Source organism: Ambystoma mexicanum, chromosome 9 (genome assembly GCF_040938575.1).
Source record: "Ambystoma mexicanum isolate Mex_15411 chromosome 9, UKY_AmexF1_1, whole genome shotgun sequence".
Classification (NCBI taxonomy): Eukaryota; Metazoa; Chordata; class Amphibia; order Caudata; family Ambystomatidae; genus Ambystoma; species Ambystoma mexicanum.
The window spans coordinates 907,209,722-907,223,705 of NC_090931.1; the positions used below are offsets into that span (position 1 = coordinate 907,209,722).

Genomic DNA, 13,984 nt, shown 5'->3' on the forward strand with positions numbered 1-13,984 from the left:
TATGACTCGGCCGGCGCTTTCCTTTATCTTTGTTGTGGTAATTTTGTTCTAACGGTGTTCTCGTTCTTCTTGTTAGGGATCTCGTCACTGAGGAGCTATGCATCCGATGGTACCTCTGATTTTGAATGGCCTGAATTTCCTTCAGTTCGTATCCCAAGTACCAGAGGTTTTCTTTCTCAGCCTTCAAGATGTTGCTTATTAATGACGATGATATGTGTATGTAGGCCTGATTGTTCCGTCCTTTCTCACATGGTTCGACAATTTTTAAATCTTGAGAGGTCAAGAGTCGTAAATTTGGGATTTGCTCAAAGATATACAGCATTGTGTTCCTGCTCAACCTGAAGTCACCTGGATTTTCACTCCTTCTCTCCAGTTTGAAGATGGCATAATCCGTCTTGATGCGTTTGTTCATTCTACTCCTTTTCCATACCTTACTGCTCTCGTGCAGCGATCGGCCCTTGCTTCGCTCTCTCTCTTTATTTCGCTGACTATTACTTGAAAGATTCTCTAGAGACCTCCTGGTTTTGGACTCTTTCTGCCAAGACCTCTTGTCTCCAGTACTTAGATCATCGTTGCGTTTGTCTTAAGGAGAGTTGCTCTCTCTTCGTGTCTTTCGGATGTTGGCTATGAGGGGTTTTGAGGTCTTCCTTTTCTTCCCCTCCGTATGTCTGAATTGGTCTTTACTGTGCTGTCTTCCTCTTTGGCTCCCTGGGTGGGGGGCTGGGGTTACGTCACCTCTAGACACACTCTCAGCCACACTTTCAGTATGTGATCTAGTCTTAGGGGATGGGATATCTGTTTCTGAATCTTCCACTGTATATGTACTTAGATTTAATAAGGCTTCTATGGAGTTAAACTCTTCCTCGACTTTCTCTTCCTCCGAGAATTTTCTTTTTCTTGATTCACCCTTTCCTGATGGTTTTGCGTTGGTGGTTTCACTCGTTCCCATTCGTCGTCTCGCTGTTGCTGTTCTTCTTGGCAACTTTGGAGGAGTCGTTATCTTTAGTACTACCTTTTTGGCTTCTATTTTTTCAGGCACTAGTACCTTTTTTAAATTTAATTTTTCCACTGGTTTCACTTTCTTGTTAAAGAATTTTCCAAGTTCTTTCTGTTTTGTGTTTGTACATTTAGTTTTGATTTTGCCCCCCGACCCCTTTTCCGCTTCGATCGGGGTTATTCCTGAGCAGTCTAAATTAATGCATCCATTTTCTGACATGGGCGTCGCTTTCTTTCCACCCGGCGGCAGATCGCTAGTTTAGTTTGGTCGTTCATACTCATTTGTGCACTAGTGTTTTTTTCCCCCATGTTCAGTGCCAAGTCGTTATTTTTATTCCAACAATTGGCACTGGTCTGTGTTCCTTGTGTATTCCTCTCCAGGTCTAGAGAGCACGATGATCCTTGGTCTCTGGTGTTTTCTTGTCTCACTTCCTTAGCCAATATGTATTTTTCCAAGTATAGTAACTTGGTGTGTATTAAGGCCGTAATTGCAGCTTGATCTTTCACAGAATCATTCAGTGCTTCGTATAGTTTGTTAAAAGGAGTTAGAGCGATCGTCGCGGTGGACATTATACCCATTAGGTCTATTTTCTTATGCGGTGTTTCCTTTACACTCCCATGTAATGAGATTCTGTCGGTCCTCACTCTACCTGGGGTAAGGCACGCCTCGGGGGCCGGTGTTGGTTTTCCCGTGGCACCTCTGGGCGGTTTCTTTGCCAGGCTTTTTTCGGGTATGTTCGAGGCCACACTACGCGCCCGGGGGACTTCCCAAATCCTTCTGGGGGCCAAGGTGGATCTGGCCAGAGGTTTCCTCTTGCGGGTGCCCACTTTGAGACCTCACGTTCAATTCCTCCGTCACCTCCAAAGACTCGTGGGTACTCTTTAAGTTGTTAATGGTCTGGTTAGGCCCCAGGGGCGGCACACCTGCCGTCAGTGCAGGAAGGTGCGGAATAGGAGAGGCCAGGGGAGGTTTCCCAAAGTGCCACCTTACTGGCGTTTCAAGTTGTGGCAATATGTTCCCAGTTCTCTGTTTAACAGCTCCCCTCTCCTCTTGACTATTGGATGGTTGTTCTTTCAAAATAGACTCTTCAACCGCACCCACCCCTCCAAAAGCTCTCCCTCCGATATTTCTTTTTGTGGTGTGGGGGGGCTTACACCCTTTTTTTTTTAAAGAAGTTTGTCACCTGATTTTGGGGCGGTACTTTGAGTGACTTACTTTTTTTTACTTGATCCTCTGTAATAGGGTTTGGTGGAGGATTTCCCCCTGTTCAGATTATTTTGTTTTAGTGCTGTTAATGCACGTTCCTTTCTTTTAACTGGCCTGGCCTCCGCAGTACATGCGGGCCGCCAGCAGGTGTCAGTGACAACTCCTGCTGTGTGTGTTGGCCAGCGAACTCAGCCCCGTTCTCTGTCGTGGCTTGACTTTTCTCCCCCTCCTTTACTGGGGACATCGACTGCTCTATCGGCCAAGCCGAGCAGGGAGCCCCCTCCTTCTCCAGCGCTCCGCAACCCGCACCGTTGCCAACGGCGTCCCCCACAAACACCACGCCCGCCGCAGCGGCAGCGCCATGATCACAGAGTGCCGTGTCCTCTCCCCGCCGGGGCTCCAGCCACAGCGCCGAACCCGCTTCCCCTCCACGTCCCTCGCCCAATTCTCCACGGCCCCCTCTCTCCTCGGGCTCGTGGACGACCGCTGCAACCACCACCCCCCCGAGGAGGGTGGGAGTCGCCGCAGCCGGCACAGACCCGCTCGAAGACTCCGCTTCTGCGGCAGACAGAGGCCTCAGAATGCCTCCCATGTCTCCCGGGTCAGGAGGCGGAGCGGTGAGTAGGGCCGGTGGGGGGTTGGTTGGGGGGTTGTTGTCGTTCTCTTTAATGTTATTTGATTGCTTGGACGTGGTGTTTAGGTTGGTGGTAGGGACGATGGTTCCAGTTTTGAGGGTAGTCAATGTATCTACGTCAGAGGGCACCGCAATATCAATGGAGTCTATATTGCTGGCACCGTCGCTAATTCCTTTGGTAGACTTCTTCGCAGTTGTTGGTCGTGCAGAGTATGGGCTATCCCTCTGTTCCCAAGTATCAGACTGACAATCACGGTCATACCGCCAGAGTGATGTTTAGGGCCAAAGGTGGTAGTCCGTAGAGCCAGGACTCGGGAACAACCGGAAAAACCCCTGGAGCGCTGCAAAGGAAGGTATAAGGTTATGTAATAGTACAGAGTGTAGTAATCTTAGTGAAAACATCCAAGGCACTAAATACCTGTGAGTACTGGAGCGTTGTCCCAGGGAGTCGGACGTAGGCGTTAGCCAGTGGTTAGAGAGTGGCAGTGGGTCCGGGTAGATGTGGCAGCAGGTCCGGGCAAGTGACCACCTAAGACAGGACCAGAGTCCCGATGTAACACATGATCCGTAGAGTGTACCAGAGCAGTCCGATGGGCTAAACACAAGGCAGTCCGTAGGGCAGAGCGTAGGTCGGCACCAGTGGATCCAAATTCCAAGGCAAGTAAAGGGCCAAGACACAAGCAATCCGTTGGGCAAAGTAGTTCGTCAACAAATAATCCAAGATTCCAAAGCAGACAAGGGTTAGGTATTGAGCGGTCCGTTGAACAAAAGCCGTGGTCAGATGAAGTAAGGAGTCCTGAAACGAAGCGCAAGCGACACGTGATCCAGAGAGAACAGCTGTGAAGCAACGTTTTCCGTAACCGGACTCCTTTTATCCATGGAAAGGAAACACGTGACCACTGTCACGTGACACATGTACCCAAGCGTTGCAGTATTGCTAGGCAACGAGTCACGTGCTCCGAGCCGCGCGGGGTCACGCAGTCCTCCGTGCGTTTCTGTGATGAAGAAGCTTCCTGTTCGCTTGCCACAAACATGAAGGATGATAAACTCCAGCCCTGCCGAGCATGCCACGCCGTGCCCTATAGCGTGACACCTGATAAGGCAATAAGGTACCCCTGTCGGGACGTGTGTGATTGGGTGCTGGTTGGGAAGAGGCTGTGGACGTGGAGGGGCGTGTCTTCGTAGGAAGAGTAGTAGCTTGTGCGGGGAGTGGTGTGACAGAATCCCCCCGCAAGGGCCCACAACCCCGTGGGCTAGCCGGGTTGTCCCTATGAAACTGCGACACCAGAAGAGGGGCCTGGACGTCATGGGAGGGAACCCAGGATCGGTCCTGGGGACCATAACCCAGCCAGTCCACCAGGTACTGGAGGCGGCCCCTATGGAAGCGTGACCCGAGGATGGCACTGACCTCAAAAACGTCCTGGGAAGACACAGAGACAGGGGCGGGAGGAACAAGGACGCGAGTGGAAGCAAGGTATGGCTTAAGGAGGGAGACATGGAAAACCGGGTGGATCCGCCAAGCACGCGGAACAGACAGAAGCAGGGCCACGGGATTTAGGATTCCGATGATACGATAGGGGCCCACAAAGCGGGGCAACAGCTTGCGACAACCAGGGATTCGCAAGTGTCTGGTCGACAACCACACCCGATCGCCCACATGATACACCGGCGCCTCGGCCCGCTTACGGTCTGCCTTAAACTTCATCACCGACTGAGCCTCGCGGAGGTGGACCAAAGTTTGTGCATGAACACCGGCTAGATCACGCACGCAGGCGTTAGCAGCAGGAGTGACAGAGGAGAAATCAGGGAGCGGTAGGGCGCGAGGATGTTGTCCATACAGAGAATAGAAGGGAGAGAACCCAGTGGCCGAATGACGGGAAATATTGTATGCGAACTCAGCAAGGTAGAGCAGCTTGAACCAGGAGTCCTGGTACTGAAGGGACAGACAGCGCAGGTACTGTTCTAGGGCTTGGTTACCCCTCTCCGTCTGCCCATCGCTTTCAGGGTGATATGCCGAAGAGAAGCGAGCATCGATCCCCAGGAGTCCGGTAAGAGCACGCCAGAAGCAGGACGTGAACTGGGATCCCCGGTCCGATATAATGACATGTGGTAGACCGAAAAGACAGAAAACCGTCTTGAAGAACAGGCGAGCCAGTGTTGGGGCCGATGGTATGCCTGTGCAGGGAACGAAACGGGCCATTTTGGTGTATGAATCGACGATAACCCATATGGTATCGTAACCCTGTCTGCGAGGTAGATCAGTGATTAGGTCCATAGAGATGGTGTGCCAAGGCCTGGGAGGTATGGGTAATGGCAGGAGCAACCCCAATGGCCGTCCTCTGCGTGTTTTGCATTGTGCACATATAGAACATGTGTTTACATAGTTTTCTATGTCCTTTCTCATGGATGGGCACCAGCGTTGTAACAATTCAAGGGTGCGTTGTTGCCCGGGATGGCCATTTATGGCCGCATCATGTGACCATGCAAGCGCCTGGTTGCGTGCATCGCATGTAGGAAGGAATAGTTTGCCCTGAATGAAAGGTAGCCCGTCCTGGAGTGTAATGTCCCATTCAGTGAGTGTATGAGGATGTTGAGAAACCCATTGTCTGATGGCAGTGAGCATGGGTGGCGAGGGCGTACACATGCAAACAACATGGCTTTTCCCTAATAGTGTGTCTGGAAATGAAACCAAGGATTCACCACTGGGAGATCGGGACAAAGCATCAGCCTTGCCATGGATGAGGCCTGGTCTGTGTTTTACAACAAAATCGAAGGCAGCAAAAAACAAGTGCCATCGTACCTGCCGGCTGTTTACACACTTCTGATTCAAACGTGACTTGTCCTGTCCCCCAATTAATCAACGGGTTGTGTTGCCGTAACCAGGGTATTCCCATTATAACACCGAATTGTGGTGTAGTGATAAGGTCGAATGACATGATTTCCCTGTGGGTGCTCTGAATCAATACTTCCAAGGGCGCAGTCTGGAACTGAATGGGGCCGGAAGACAAGGACTTGCCGTCAACAGCATGTACGGGTTCCGAGTGCTCTTTTCGGACCAGGGGTAGGTTGAGACGATGGGCCAAGGCTATATCGATAAAACAACCTGTGGCCCCAGAGTCAATTACAATATTAACCACATGTGCGACCTCCCTAGTGGGTTTCATAAGGGCCTGGACTACCACTGGTCTGACAGGGCCAAAGGCGGGTTCAGAGGGGTTTGAAGACAGGCTCGCCGGTGCCTCCTGTATCATGGGCGAGCCCTCTGAAAACCCGGGGTTTTGTTCTTAGGGCATCGGGGGCATTCCCTTACATAGTGCCCGTTTAACCCGCAATAAAAGCAGGCGTTATCCGCCCTCCGGCGTTCACGCTCGGACGGTGTTATCGGGCTTCGGATACCACCTATTTGCATGGGTTCGGAAGGGGTGGTAGAAGAGGCCTGGCCGGACTGGCTAGTGAACATTGTTTCTGTCCTTCTCTCGGATCTCCTTGCATCTATCTGTAAAGCGAGATCCACCAGATCCGAAAACACCGAGGGAAGGGCAGGAACCACTGAAAGCGCATCCTTCATAGTGTTACATAAGCCACGGTAGAACACAATCGCCTTTTTATCCTCCGGCCATGAAGTCTCGGCGGCGAGTTGGTTATACCGAGCGATGTATTCTATCAACGATAGTTTACTCTGTGTTAGGTCCAGGAGTTCCAGATCCCTTGATTGAGCCTTATGGCGTGTATCAAAGACTTTGGCCATTTCCGTTATGAGAAGGTCGAAATCATACAAAGCGGGATGATCGTTTTCCAACATTGGATTTGCCCAGGTGGCCGCCACCCCAGATAAATGTGACAGAAGAAATGCGGCCTTTGTGACTGAATCGGGGAAAGCCAAGGGTCTGCACAAGAAGTGGAGTTTACATTGATTAATGAAGGTACGGTATTTCCGAGGGTCCCCCTGGTAGCGTTCTGGGGCAGCAAGAGGAACGGGTGTCGGAAGCAACACAGGAGTGGGTGCAGAGGCCGGAACAGGTGCTGGCTGATCCGGGGGGCCGGAGTCCCCGAATTCGGTGTCTGGGGGTAATGGGTAACATGTGCTCTGTAAGGCGTCAAGACGGTCATGTATGGCGGTTGTGGCGGCGGCCATGTCGGTCCTGAGGGCCGCTACTGCTTGCATCAAAGCGGTCACTGGGTCCCCGGTGGAGGGATTCATACTCTGGATGACCAAAAGGCTTCACAGTCTGTTACGCAGTTGTTGGTCGTGCAGAGTATGGGCTATCCCTCTGTTCCCAAGTATCAGACTGACAATCACGGTAATACCGCCAGAGTGATGTTTAGGGCCAAAGGTGGTAGTCCGTAGAGCCAGGACTCGGGAACAACCGGAAAAACCCCTGGAGCGCTGCAAAGGAAGGTATATGGTTATGTAATAGTACAGAGTGTAGTAATCTTAGTGAAAACATCCAAGGCACTAAATACCTGTGAGTACTGGAGCGTTGTCACAGGGAGTCGGACGTAGGCGTTAGCCAGTGGTTAGAGAGTGGCAGTGGGTCCGGGCAGATGTGGCAGCAGGTCCGGGCAGGTGACCACCTAAGACAGGACCGGAGTCCTGATGTAACACATGATCCGTAGAGTGTACCAGAGCAGTCCGAGGGGCTAAACACAAGGCAGTCCGTAGGGCAGAGCGTAGGTTGGCACCAGTGGATCCAAATTCCAAGGCAAGTAAAGGGCCAAGACACAAGCAATCCGTTGGGCAAAGTAGTTCGTCAACAAATAATCCAAGATTCCAAAGCAGACAAGGGTTAGGTATTGAGCGGTCCGTTGAACAAAAGCCGTGGTCAGATGAAGTAAGGAGTCCTGAAACGAAGCGCAAGCGACACGTGATCCAGAGAGAACAGCTGTGAAGCAACGCTTTCCGTAACCGGACTCCTTTTATCCATGGAAAGGAAACACGTGACCACTGTCACGTGACACATGTACCCAAGCGTTGCAGTATTGCTAGGCAACAAGTCACGTGCTCCGAGCCGCGCTGGGTCGCGCAGTCCTCCGTGCGTTTCTGTGATGAAGAAGCTTCCAGTTCGCTTGCCACAAACATGAAGGACGATAAACTCCAGCCCTGCCGAGCATGCCACGCCGTGCCCTATAGCGTGACACCTGATAAGGCAATAAGGTACCCCTGTCGGGACGTGTGTGATTGGGTGCTGGTTGGGAAGAGGCTGTGGACGTGGAGGGGCGTGTTTTCGTAGGAAGAGTAGTAGCTTGTGCGGGGAGCGGTGTGACATGCAGGCTGAGCCAAGGGTTCAGAGTCCCGAATGTTGAAAAGGATAGGGGGTGCACTAACAGGGATAGTGCTTAATTTGTTTGGAGAGTGCAACAATTCAGTAGAGTTATTGATAATGTTAGTGTTGTTCGTGGTGTTAGAGATGTTGGAGATGTTTAGAGGTAGCTTTAAAGGGGGCTTCAGAACAGGTATACGCAGTTGTCTAGGTCTTAGTGTAAACGGAGATGGCCCAGAGCCTGTACCCAGCTTCTTTTTACCTCTGGACTCTTGAAAGTCATCCCGACCAGCCGGGTCCTCGTTCTCCTTATTTTGTGACAGCGCCCCGTCACGTCTGCACCTGATGCTTCTGAGGCGACGCTCCTCGTTCTCCTCCGTCTCCGTTGCCGTCTTGCCTGTCATGACTGCAGGCCTGCTCCACTCGTCGACCACTCCGCGGCCCCTCTGCGGCCAGACTGGGCTTTTAACACCAGCTCCTCCCAGTCAGGCAGCAGGGTAACAGAGTAGAAAGACTCTGCTCAAAGCAGCATAGAGTAGAGTGACTACAGGACTGCTCCACTCGTCGACCACTCCGCGGCCCCTCTGCGGCCAGACTGGGCTTTTAACACCAGCTCCTCCCAGTCAGCCAGCAGGGTAACAGAGTAGAAAGACTCTGCTCAAAGCAGCATAGAGTAGAGTGACTGCAGGACTGCTCCACTCGTCGACCACTCCGATCTACCTGACGAACATAATTGTGGATGGACTTCTATGTACTCAAAGTCCCTCATGTTGAACATTTCATTTTACGCCCTTTATGTTGTGGCAGGCCAGGTCTTTGCTTACATATCTGTAATGCAATATTGTAACCGATTATAGTCAGCCTGTCTGGATTTTGCTTCTTGAAAACATGTTTCTTCAAATAGTAAAATCTGTTCTTTGGGAAACTAATAAGTACTGAAGTACAAGGTTGAAACATTGAATGTACAACTTATGTCTCTGGGATTGTTTAACCACAAAGCTCCTTTAGCCTGCCTACGCTTTTATAGGCATAGCTGTCATTTTAGCTAACTTTCTTGCCCTTTTCTTCTGACTCCCAGTTGAAGCCTTTTTTGTTTTATATTTCATCAATGCAGTGAATTGTTTTTGACAAGTATAACCTGCTTGAATATGTATAACGCTTTGACTTCAATGTTTTTAATGACATGTTTTATAATGAATTGTTAAATACGGTCAAGGCTTTTCAGTATGGCACAGTATCCCTTTTGAAAGTTAAGTGAAATGGAAAATAGAGAATGTTCACCAAACACAATGTTTTGCATATTACTTAATGTGACAGGATACATTGCAGTTTATTTCAGTAATATTCATGTATCTTTGCTAAACCCGCTTTTGGAGACAATGGTCTTGTGTCTGATCTAGTCCAAAATTGAGATAATATTCTTGGGGTCCGAACTGTTACTAATCTAAGTGATAATGCTTTTATGTCTTAGGTGATCCTACTCCCTGGGCTATCACTCCTACCTCTTCTATTCACAGATAATAATCAGTGACTGGACATCTGACAATATTTCCCTCTGAAGGTTTTGCACATCTTCTCATTCAGAATCCTGCTCTTGCAGTAATTCAGCATTTGGATCCAGTATCCATGCACTGAAATGTATTCCCTCATGACTTCCTGCATAGAATAACTGGCTTGCATCGGTCTCTGTTGGCTACAATGATTGTAGTAGAATATATATCCCATGTGTGCGCTATCGCAGGAGTGGTGTTTTTGTAGTGGTTGAAACTCAGCTTACACTTTGCTACTATTTTATGTTTACAGGGTAAATTCTTCAAGGACTTGCCAAAGGCCCAATCAGCTCGGGATACCACTTGGAATGGCTTGCAGTTCTACTCAGCTCTGCAGGCAGAAGATGGGCACTGGTCCGGTGACTATGGGGGGCCGCTCTTTCTATTACCAGGTACTTTGAAGATGCCTTGGGTACAGGGAGGGCTCCTGTTGTGACCTCACATAGATAGACTAGGTAAGGACTTTCACACTTCCTTTGAGTATCATACATTTTCGAAAACTTGGTCAACCAGTAAGGTATTTTCCATATCGCTTGGGGCAAAGGAAACATTCAACACTCCTACCACCCAGTAACAAATTATGCTGTGATAAGTGATAGAAAACTGTTCTCTTTTCTCTAGATGAAGTTGAAACACCCCCATTCTATTTTTTCCAAATTTTGGAACTCAGCGGCTTCTATTCTGTTTCCTTGATATATGTTTGTTTTCACCTTCCTTATGGCATTGAGATGTTACATTCCCTCATGTGATGATTGGATGCTTTTCCACATCCCATTGAATGCAATTATTCTCTTCCTACTGGGGAGAATTTGCTCTGTTCCCAGTAGAAAGATAGTGTTTTCTTCCTATACACCCGACGGTGGAGATGATCTATCCTTAATAGAAATTGAAAAATGCGCAATCCGTGACTTGTAACACCTGGGTGCAAATTGTTTTAGGGCGTTTACTTTTTCACATGAATCGTGTTATGAAATGCTGTACAATTCTAGAGTAGTCGTTTGATGACCATGGGTTGACTACTATCTGCTGTATCCGTCTGCTCAGGTCTACTGATTACGTGCCATGTGGCAAAGATCCCACTGCCAGAGGCTTACAAGCAAGAGATGGCCCGCTACCTGCGTTCTGTGCAGCTGTCTGATGGCGGTTGGGGCCTGTGAGTACTCTACCTTGCACACAGGTGTTTTCTCTCCTGTATTTATTTAGGTTTTATTTGACCTTTTTGTGGGAAGTGCATCATGATTCTTTGTATCCATCTCTGAGTGTTTGGGATAGGTAGTTTGATGACTCCTGTTACACTCTGGACGGCCTCCCTTGGCCCTCTTCCTGCTCCCACCTGTGAGATAACAAACCTTGGGGTCATCTTCGACTCCACATTTTCCTTCTCTCCTCACATCTCCGACGTCTCTCAGAAGTCAGACTATCAAATTCACCTCCTCAGAGGTATTCTCCCTTTCCTCTCCTTCCCCTAGAAACTCACTGTCTCCAGAGCTCTGGTTCTCTCTAGGCTGGACTACTGCAACAGCCTCTTTCTAAATCTGCCTGCCTCTGCTCTCCGCCCTTTGCAACTCATGCAAAACAGGACTGGGAGACTTGTCCTTGGCCTCAAGCCCAGGGATCGTACCTCTCCAGAACTGAAATCTCTGCACTGGCTCCCAGTGGCTGCGAGGATTAAGTTCAAAACCCTCTGCATTGTCCACAAGGCCTCCTGGGGCATGGGACCTCAATAATTTCAACTCACTCTTCCCAAATATCTTCCCTCTCAAACCCACCTCCAATTCCCTCAGGGTCAGTCGCTTCTCCAAATAGCGAGTTGGTGGTAGATCTCTTTCTTCTTCTGGGGCCTCCCTCTGGAACAGCGTCCCTGCCTCTCTGAAACTTGAGGAGAACCATCTCTGGTTCTGGAAGCACCTGAAGACCTTCCTCTTTGCTTCTGCTTTCTCTCCTCCTTTCTCCTGCTGATCTCCTGGCTGAATCTGAAACTGCACTTGTTACCTGGCTACCTTCTGATCTCGAGCCCAGGTCCCCTCCCCGCCAGTTGCACACCTGCAATGCCCCCCTGGCAACCCTTGAACTAGTCAGGGACTGTTCTGTATACCTACATCCCCTACTAGCACTTGACAACTGATGTCTGCACTTACCCTTGCACTTGCCACCAGCTGGCCGCACTTTTATTTATTATCCTTATTTATCTTACTGTTATCCTATGTACTGCACTGTCCCTTCCCCTTTCCCCCTGCTTCCCCCCTCCTCTCCTGCACTTGCGCGATCTCAATGTCACCTGGCCTAGTAGGATCGCTGTCTCTGTCCTCCCTCTGTTTCCCCTCCCTTGCCTCGTCTCGCCTTGAAACACTTCTGTATAGGCGTGTTATGAATGCCATGTCATATCATATATCATATCCTCCGCAGTTATCACAGAATCCCAGCCTAAAGTCTCCTCTATGTGGCCAGGGAAAGGCAGACACTACCTGATTCTAAACTTGGGGGTTATATCAGGGGGCAGGATTACATGGGTGGAGAAAGCTTTCAAGGGAATGTGGTGATTCTGTCAGGAGAGACGCAGCGTTTATCCTCTTCTGATGATGGGGGTGGGGGAGTCCCGATGCCTGAATATTTGATGGCATATTGCCACTGTAGAGCCTACCCTCTGGGACTTACCCAAGGTACCAAGTAGAAATTCCCTTTTTGGAACCATGGAAACAACTATAAAGGACAGGGAGGTAATACAAATACGTTTAGTAATTATAATAAATCACAGAAAAAAACATTACCTTCCTTAAAATCCTCCCTTAAAAGTACTAACTATAAATTACAAAAAAAAGTGGATTCAATCATTTTAAAATAACTAAGAACATTATGGACTTCAAGTCCCATAATGCTCTTAGTACTCAGACGAGGACGAGTGATGCACTGTTACAAAACTCTAATAGGCGGTCTAGTGTTTATAACAACTAACACCTGAGCGGGACCTTTAAATATATAAAAGCCCTTCATGTGCCGCCAAAAAGAGAGATGCAGCAGCAGGAGGAAGTCTTGGTTGGAGCCGCTGCATTGCCAGTAGCGGGAAGTGGTGCAGAGAAACTTGGCGGAGGTTGGGTTTCCAACCAGATGCAGAAGACGCACAGCAGAAAGCAGTGTTTAGGGTAGCTGTCTCAAAGGAGTGAGAAGCTCTCTGTGTCCTGCAACTTGCTCCTATGCGAGACTGTCACCGGAGCCTGTGGGGAGCGCGGGTGCTTCACTAACAGCGCAAGCAGAAGAAGGCTGACTGGACTTGACAAATGTCGGGGAGGCACTGACGTATGAAGAAGCAGCGAGTCAAACGGAGACGCCAGGACATACCGTTGAGTTGGCTTATAGAGGTAACCCTGGGGCACTCCAAAGTACACTGCTGTGCACAAGTGGCCCTTTTGAATACCGAACCTTTAAACGAAAGCAAATTGGTTGCAACTCTGCCAATACGAGATATCGAACAGAAGAATATTGTAACCCGCATTGCCAAAGCCAAAAGGGGCCAATAAGTGAGCAAAGTGAATGTAATTTCCCAAAAGGGAGATGCCAAATAGAGGAATATTGGAACCTGCATTGCCAAAGCCAAAAGGGGCCAATAAGTGAGCAAAGTGAATGTAATTTCCCAAAAGGGAGATGCCAAATAGAGGAATATTGGAACCTGCATTGCCAAAGCCAAAAGGGGGGCAATAATTAAATAACAAAGTGAATACAATTTTACAACAAAGGGGCATCATTACCTGCATCGGCAAAGCCAAAGAAAGCTGAAAGAAACATCAGAGCAATTTGAATGTAGCAGTCCCAGATACCCTGTGGAAGAAAGTTGTAAACTACATTGCCAACAGCCAATAGGTTTTGCAGAAAGAAATCTGTGATGGCAGGAGAAAATCCCTCCTTGTAGAAAGGATGAAGGGGGAGAGAACTATAACCGGTATCAGGTATTAATATTGCCACATATATGGTCGCCGTAAATAATATCGCCCCGAATATGTTGTGGCAATATTATTTGGGTGACCATATATGTGACGATAGGGGCAAAAAAAAATTATTACAAAAAACATTTTTCAAAAAATTAATTTCGGGTTGCGGGGGTGTCCCCCCGCATGTTCCATGCAATAATGTCGCCACAAAAAACGACCATTTTTCGGCGATATTTATGTATGGCAATATTTTTGTGGCGACATTATTACATGGAACCCTATAACCTGCATTGCCTACGGCAAACAGATCCATGTGAGAATCATTTTCCTTTTGTACAGCGTGTTTGTGAAAGAAGTTGTCCAATTGTGTTGAAAGTCAAAAGAAGAAGTTGTTGTTGGTTCAACTTTCCCCA

General features: G+C 48.9%; 1 protein-coding gene across 2 annotated transcripts in view; it reads left to right on the forward strand.

Annotated features, from left to right (window-relative positions):
* Positions 1-13,984, forward strand: part of LSS (lanosterol synthase) — a 315,876-nt gene that overhangs the window by 75,039 nt on the left and 226,853 nt on the right. Inside the window, exons 3-4 of one of the 2 annotated variants that reach the window (XM_069616042.1) lie at positions 9,902-10,040; positions 10,693-10,801. The exons of the other annotated variant lie outside the window; for it this stretch is intronic. Of the exons in view, the coding sequence (XP_069472143.1) occupies positions 9,902-10,040; positions 10,693-10,801 (248 nt within the window). The remainder of the gene's footprint in view (positions 1-9,901; positions 10,041-10,692; positions 10,802-13,984) is intronic. 2 annotated transcript variants of the gene reach the window in all.